Source organism: Sorex fumeus, unplaced genomic scaffold, assembly GCF_029834395.1.
Source record: "Sorex fumeus unplaced genomic scaffold, SorFum_2.1 ptg000047l, whole genome shotgun sequence".
NCBI classification, from domain to species: domain Eukaryota; kingdom Metazoa; phylum Chordata; class Mammalia; order Eulipotyphla; family Soricidae; genus Sorex; species Sorex fumeus.
The window spans coordinates 1,509,143-1,517,372 of NW_026606104.1; the positions used below are offsets into that span (position 1 = coordinate 1,509,143).

General features: G+C 41.1%; 1 protein-coding gene across 1 annotated transcript; it reads left to right on the plus strand.

The window, feature by feature from the left end:
• Nucleotides 1-6,574: 6,574 nt before the first annotated feature.
• S100A8 (S100 calcium binding protein A8) lies at nt 6,575-7,567 on the plus strand. The gene is made up of 3 exons (XM_056123640.1): nt 6,575-6,652; nt 7,091-7,252; nt 7,379-7,567. Exons 2-3 carry the CDS (start codon nt 7,112-7,114, stop codon nt 7,505-7,507), a joined length of 270 nt encoding a protein of 89 aa, XP_055979615.1. The 5' UTR covers nt 6,575-6,652; nt 7,091-7,111; the 3' UTR covers nt 7,508-7,567.
• The last annotated feature ends 663 nt before the right edge of the window (nt 7,568-8,230 follow it).

The window sequence follows — 8,230 nt, forward strand, 5'->3', positions numbered from 1 at the left end:
TCAGTCCGCAGACCATACCTGGTCATCTCTGTGTCCCCACACAGGGCTTACTGTCAGCACACAGCACCAACACAGAGACAACTCAGGATGCAGGACTGGGTACCTGTGAGTCAGAATCCACTGAGCCAGGTTTGTGCTGCCTCCCATGAGCTGTCAGTCCAATCTAGACACAGAGGCAGCTGACAGGTAACACAGGTCGTGCTTCACCTGGAACATGGTCAATAGGTCAACAGGTCTTTGAGAACTGAGGGGGACTGCTCAGCCAAATCCTCCTGGTGCCACCGGTCCCTTTCAGGAGAATGTCTTCTCAGTTCTGCCTAGCCAGGACATTGAAGCATGCCTCGGGGCAGAGCTCCTTACATAGTAAACTGGACCACTGTTCAGGTCCCCGGATGTTGCACCACATCTGTTTTTCTGATGACAGACTCTGCTTTCCCCCCCAACACACTTACTTAATTCCTGAACGCTATTCTGCAAGGACACTTCAGCCCGCTTCCCTGAAACCCGCAAGGCTGTGAGCATTTCTGGGGACTGGGGATGCTGCCTTGCCTCCCTGTACTATGCTTCTGTATTTTGCCCCATACAACATGGAAGGAGATCCTGGCCCATGTTTAACTGAAGTCTCCCTTGTGGGGAACTGGGCTGTATTTTTCTTAACTTTCTGAGTAAAGAAAGTTGTTCCTATCCCACACGTCCAGAACTGTTCTTGAAGGAATGGATTCGAGGTGAAATCTCCTGACAGACCAGGGCTCTGAGAGAACACAGTCCCCATCACCCTGCCACCTTGACAGGTCACTATGTGATTCATCCTGGGCTGCTGAATGAATCCTAAAAAGAGTCATGGAAAGGCATCTTCTTGTTCTGTGTGGGTTTTTTTTTTTGAAGCACTGAGGTATCAAGACAAAGCAGAATGCACGCCGTCAGGAAAAGTTCTGAGTGGGTCTTCTTGTCTCAGTTACCTATCTGCCACATGGGGGAATTGTACCTGTGGTATCCACTTAACAGTATTATTAAATGAGTTAATTGATGTAAAAACACCTTTAAAATATGATGTGCTGTTTGGAGTAAGGCATTATTATGCTATGTCATGTGAATGAGGGCGTGGTGAATAATAGTCACTCAGTAAGCACTTGCTTACTGGTTGAAAACTTGTCTCATCATTTGTCAGAAACAGAGAAATAGTCTGATTTCCCTATCAAGAGGTTCGATAACCTCTTTTTAAGGAAGTTCAATTCTGTTTGGTCTATGGATTTATCCCTGCTTTATTAAAAAATGAATTAGGGTGTGTGAAGGGGAATTTTCACATTGGCCAAGAAATAGATGAAAAAATTCATGTTCATAGTCATTTCACTTCATCCTCCCAGCAAGTATTAATTGAGCACGTACTGTGATCCAGGCCATAAGAATACGATATGCTTTCTGCTTTTTAAAAGGATCTGGACCCAATTCCAAACTGAATGTGCTCAGAAACCTCCCCACACCATAAGCAGTCTGGCAACAGCAGGATATTGGGAAGAGCATAACAATTTTGATGACTTGGAGACAATTTTCTTTTCATAGTTTAAGGGCTCTGTCTCTCAAAATGGGACTCCATTTTAAATTCAGATACGTGCCATTTACAAAGAGTGTTCCCTGTGCTTCTTATGACTTATGACCAACCAGCATAAGTGAGAGGTTCTAAGGACCCTCTCTCCTGGTTTGATTAAATTGCTATAGCAGGTCACAGAACTCAGGAAACCCACTTACTCACTAGATTACTGATTCATTACAATAGTATATAACTCAGGAAGAAAAAAATAGAAGAGGTGCATGGGGTTAAGTGCAGGGTTTTACTCTCCAGACCTACCTGCCTCTCTTCCAGGACCTCTACAGGTTCACCACCACAGACTGTGCACTCTTGGGCTTTTGAGAGAAATTCATTTCATGGGCAAAACTGAGGAAATCATTAGTCAATGATGATGGGTGAATCTTCTACCTCTCGCCTACCGAAAGGTCTAGAGGTATAGAACTGGCCACCAATTCCCATCCTTAGGTTCTTCCAAAAGTCACCTTATGAATGTAGCAAGAGACACCTTAGTCTTCTACTGTGTATGGAAGCCAAGTACTCATGAAAAGTAATTTTGGATCACTTGAATTGTCAAACAAAATTCCTTAGCATCACATTATGCTTCAGGTCCTAATGGAAAGGGCCAATAAATAGATAGATATCAGTGCAAGTACTGTGGGGCATAGGGGAGTTTATATAATATCTGAGTACAGACAGTAACTTGGTATTGATCAGTGTGGGGGAAGGAGGATTGAGATGGACATGAAGTAGCAGGTACCTAAGAAGGATCAAGAGAGATGAAAAGGACATTAGCCATAAAGAGGCTTTTCAAGAAGGGCAGGAAATGGATGATGTCATATCAACTAACTCATTTCATGCATCAAATATGCTTGTGGGCCTCAGTTTCCTCATCTGTAGAGCAGGAAATAGGACAACACTTGCCTCATGAGATTATTGTGAGAATTAAATAAATAGAAGTAAGTAAAGCAGTTGTAGCTGTTCCTGTTAAAGTCAACCAAACTGAACTACTATTTTCTTTCGTTTTGGCTTTGGTTGTGGCTCTTATTACTGTGCATGCAAGGCACTATGCTAGATTCTGGGAGGCAAAGATGGGTGATCTAGTCTAGATCATGGGGGTTCCAAAGTCACATTTACAGGATGGAGGTCATGACCTACACTCACACAATATGTGCTTAGTGGGCACTATTCTTGGCACATTACATGTTTTTGGTGCAGACTTTTTACTTTCCATGGGTTCTAGAACTTTCTTTATTTGCAGAAGCCCCACATTAAATCCCCAGTGCCCACATGGTCCCTTAAGTGGCACCAATACTACCAGCTGTGGCAGAAAAAAAATTAATAAAAATATGTCAATCACAATATTTTGAAACTTTTATTATCATACAAAACTATAAAGTAGTTTCTATTTTTAGGAAAAAAATTTAAAATAACTGTGGCAAAATTCATAGAATGTAAAATTGATCTCTTAAGCTTTTTTAATTAAAGTATATAGTTCATTTGTGTTAAGTGCTTTGCAAAGTTATGTAACCAATCTATAAATTTTTCATCCTGAAATTTGAAATTATACCCACTGAGCAGAATTCCTGATTCCCTCTTTACTTCGTTCCTGGAAACCATTATTCTAAATTCCGTGTCTATGTCTATCAGGACTTATCAAGTACCTGCTCTAAGTAACTCATGCAAATGTAGTTGTGCAGTGTTTGTCTTGTGGTGACAGTGACATAATGTCCTCAAGTTTCATCTACATTGCAGCATGTGTCAGAATTTCCTTCCGTTAAAAGGGCTGAATCATATTCTCCATGGTATGTTTGTATCTCATTTATTTATTCAGTCTTTAGTGGATAGATACTTGGGCTATATCTATATTTTGGCAGTTGTGAATAATAATGCTGTGGATATTGGTGTACTAGCATCTCTCTGATTCCCTGCTTTCTATTTTATAGGATATATGCTGAAAAAAGACTTGTTGGATAATATGGTGATTTTATTTTAATATTTTAAGGAAATACCATTTTGTTTTTAATAGTTGCTGCATTGTTTACATTACCACTAGCAGTGTATAAAGATTTCATTCTTACCCACATTCTTCTCAACATTTTTTATATTCTATTTTTATATTAGCTGTTCCAGTGGGTGTGAGGTGATATCTCCCTAATGATTAGTGATGTGAAACTTCTGTACATTTACTTAGTTGACTATTTGTATATCTTAGGAGATAAGTATGCAATACCTTTGCTCACTTTTCCAATTTTTTTGTTGTTGTTAAGTTGTGGTTCTTTGATACTCTAGATATTAAACCCTTATCAAATAAAATTCGACTTATCAAATAAAATAGTATATATATGTATTTATATATATTTATTAAGTTGTTTTGGGGTAGACTCTAATTTCAATATTCAGATCATAACTGAGGAACAGAGAGGGCTTGAATCCAAGGTCACGTGACCTGAGTGGGATGTGGAGAGATGGCGACTAGCTACTTCCTTCCCATCTACATCCTCTAGGTGGCGATAATGACATATGAATATCTGAATGATGGTGGGAAGCAAGACATCTTCCTGGAAGAGTCATATTCCTGCCAGAACTTGTCTACACTATGCCGTGGAACCTGATGCTCTGGCACAAGGGCTGGACTCTTACACATCCCTCCTGGGAGACTCTAGGTGAACTGTTTCACCTCTGTATCTCTCTTCAAGCTCTATAGACTGGGGAATTTCAGGCTCACCTTCCTGATAGTCACATTCTGAGCGTCTAATAGATTGTAAGGTGAGAAGTGCTCTTTAGCTGGAATGCACACCAAAAAATCATTAGTATTAGAAACTAGTTCATCTGAGTAGCATGGTGGTGGTGAGGACAGGATGGAATTTCTCCTAATCCAAATCAAGACAACAATGAGATACCATCTCATCCTATTGAAAATGGCAAATATATTAAAAATAGTAGGGGCAATCTGTGTTGGCAGGGGTGTGGTGAAAAAGAAAAGTGTTACCCACTGCCAGTGGAATATTGTGTGGTAAAACCCCTATGGAAAACAGTGTGGAGAGTTTTCAGTAAACTTAGAATTGAACTGCTGTATGATACAGCAATTCCTCTTTTGGGAATTAGGACAACAAACTCTCTCTCAGAGGACATATCATACCATTACTCATCCCTGCACTCAGTACAATAGCAAAGCTATGGAATCAAGTTAAGTGTCAACAACAGATGAATGCATTTTGATGATGTGAGATATATATCTCACATATATGATATATATTTCACATATATATCACACATATATATAAAAAGGTAAAGGTAAAGGCCCTCCCGTTGATCGTCGATTTGCTCGAGCGGACCCAGTAACGTCTCCATTGGAGACTTTGTTGTTACTGTGTCTGGCATATCCAGCTGGGGCTGGAGCGATAGCACAGCGGGTAGGGCGTTCGCCTTACAAGCGGCCAACATGGCCGACCCGAATTCGATTCCTCCGCCCCTCTCGGAGAGCCCGGCAAGCTACCGAGAGTATTCGATATGCCAGACACATATATATAATGGTATATATATATATATATATATATATATATATATTTAATGGAATACTATGCAGCTGAAAGGATGAAATCATGCAATTTGCTGTAATATGGTTGAAACTGGAAGGTATCATGTTGAGTAAAGTAAGCTGGAAGAATAAAGGAAACTCAGGATGATCTCACTTATCTGTGGAATGCAGACTATTGGATGAGGAAATATAAGAGGAATGCTTAGATCATCCTTGACCCCAGTGTTTGGAGAAGAGACAGAGAAGGAAAGAAATCAAGGGTGGGGAGAAGAAAACAAGAATTAATGGATTAGCAGGCATCAGAACTGCAGTTATATCAGTGATATAAGTGAGGGACATAGCCATATACCCAAAACACAGATTCAACAGAACTAAAAAAACATGAGATCTAAGCATCAACCACTGAAATTTTGTAATGTTCCTGTCAAGTTGACACAAGGGGGGTGGAGTGGGGTTTGGGATGGGGAGGGAACATGGGAATACGGGTGGAGGAAAATTGACACAGATGGAGGGACTAGTGTTGGATTATTGTATGCCTAAAACCTAACTACCAGTAACTGTAAATCATGGCTCTTTAATTTGAAAGTATGTTTTTTTAAAGAAGGCAGGAATTTTTTCTGAAAATTCAGGGAAATTGGATAGCTTCCCTTATCCTCTGGGTCCTGACATACTTCTGGATTCTTCAGAAAATAGCTTCCTCCACATCCTTCCTACACCTCCAGAGATCTGGGTCTTCCTCTTGAACCCAAACTTTGGGAGTCTAACAATATAATCATCCTTGAGAGAGTTGAGGAACTCCTCTTGTGTTTAGACAAGCTCAGGGCCTCATTAACGCACAGTGAACCTCAGTCAGCCCCATCATCTCCTGGGGTATATAACAGACTCACCTCCACAGAGCAGAAGAGTTGTACAAGGGTTCAAACATTGGGAGAGATTCATTGATTAGCCCCATAGTTTCTGCAGAAGAGTCCAACTACCACACAAAGTATCAACAGTAATAGGACCCTCCACTTTCAGTAGAATCCTGTAACCCAGACAAATATCTTAAACTTTTAGGAGCCTTTGAGAGTCTGAGAATAATGCGGGAAAAGGATTAATAATTCCATGTCCATTTCATGTCAGAGATGCACAGACAGATCATAGCACATAGAAGTAGCAATAGCAATGGTGAGGAGGCCTCAGGAGGACTCAGGAATGAGTTTCCTGGTCAGGTAAACCTAAACAAGTGGTTGCCAGGAGTCCCCCCCAGAGGGGCCCTCACCACACCTCTCTTCTTGGTTTTTCCCTCTGGTCTCTATTGCCTGGAAAATATCTTCCTCATTTTTACATTTCCTTCCTCACTGCCACCCTATCAGAAATTTTCATTCTGTGCAGAGATTGCTCCATGCTCCTGGTTGGGAAACTAGAGGCTGTAGCAACCCTGAAAGAGAGTGGCTGTCTCTAGATGGCCAGAGGCACCAAGTAACTAGCCAAGCCCAGTTCCTATAAAAGAGAGCTGCCTCTCAGCCTGGCATCCGTTGTCAACTCCTCTGCTTCAAGGAGAACTGGTAAGTGGCATTTGCCTGGGTCTGATGTTCCCCTTGGGTTTCCTCTGCGGAGGGCTGGTGAGTAGAGTAGCCTTGTCCAGGAAAGAAATTGTTGAGGGAAATCTAGACAAAGGTCCAGAAGCCCCACAAAATGAAAGCAAGAATAGGATAAGAAAGGATCTCTAGTAAGATTGGGAGTGATGGAACATTTATTTCCCAATCTAGACCTTTCTTGGGAAGAAGGTGGGGGAACAAGCAATGACTGCAGATGCTATGAGCCACCCATTTAGCCATATACTGATTCTTTCCAATCACAGACAGCAAGTTACTGGGTTTAGTTATTTGCACAGTAGAAGTTAGAATTTAGAGTACGAACCTTATAATGCCCCACCAATCCTTATTGTGTTGTGGGCTGAGGTCCTCTCTCCAACTCCAAGTCCCACTTGCTTTTTCTTCCAGGTGGAGAAACCACTGAGAACCATGTTGACAGATCTGGAGAACTCCTTGAACACCTTGATTGATGTCTTCCACAAGTATTCCCTGCAAAAAGGGAATAACCATGCTGTTGACAAGAATGACTTCAAGAAGTTGATAGATACTGAGTGTCCTAAGTATACCAAGGTGAGGAGGGCTGGATGTGGCTGGGATTCTCTGCCTGCCTATTATGGTGACCTAGACCACTAATGAGTGCTCTCCTGTTTAAACAGTCATGACTTAGTCTGACTTATTTCTCCTTCATCTTGACAGAGCAAGGACTCCAATACCTGGTTTAAAGAATTGGATATCAATAGTGATGGCGCAGTTAACTTTGAGGAGTACCTCATACTGCTCATAAAGATCGGCGTGATTGCCCACGAACAATCCCACAGCGAGTAGCAGAGCAACTGTGCCTTAGGGATGGACTCCCAGACATGCCTCTGTGAAATAAAAAAGTAATTGATACCTCAAGTCTCTCTTGATCTCCTTTTTTCTTGTGAAATGAGGTTCCTGGGAAGTAGAGGGTGAGGAAACCAATGGGAAGAAAAAGAAATCTCTATTGTTCTTTATCCCCCTTTCTTGGGAACCAGCAATGCTTACTGCTTGTTTTTCTTTCCAAGTTCTCCAACTACTCCTGAATCTTTTTTGGTTCCAAAATTACGACATTAAGAATACTAAAATGTCCACGACACCACAGCTGATCATTTTCCTGCTTCTTGAATGGATGATATGGGGAATAGTGATGTGAGGAACAATATATTCTAAGCTAAATTTTAATTTTCAGCTAATTGGGTTAGGTATGATTTGGGGGATTAGGGTTCATGTGGGAGAGAGAGAAAAGAGAGTATGAGTGGGTCACAATTCTGACAGACAACCTTCGCTGGTTCCACACTTACTTTGTCTTAGAGATTTTGGGAGTTTTTCCTTTCCCCACTCCTAAGCTTGCAAATCAATTAAAATAGAGGCATGGGAAGATATTTCAATATGTAAATAAAACTCAATGCAAAGTAAGGAACATGGAATATGCCCTGTCGGGAATACTCAGCAAATAGGGATCAGCAAATTTTTCAAAAATAGCCTCAATATCATTACTCTGTAGGTTTGCCAAGTGTCTTGTAAAAT

Excerpts from the sequence above, each read along its gene's own strand:
- S100A8 (XM_056123640.1), top strand. The coding sequence starts at position 7,112 with ATGTTGACAGATCTGGAGAACTCCTTGAACACCTTGATTGATGTCTTC. Across the intron at positions 7,253-7,378 it reads AGTGTCCTAAGTATACCAAG|AGCAAGGACTCCAATACCTG; the intron begins GTGAGGAGGGCT and ends TCATCTTGACAG.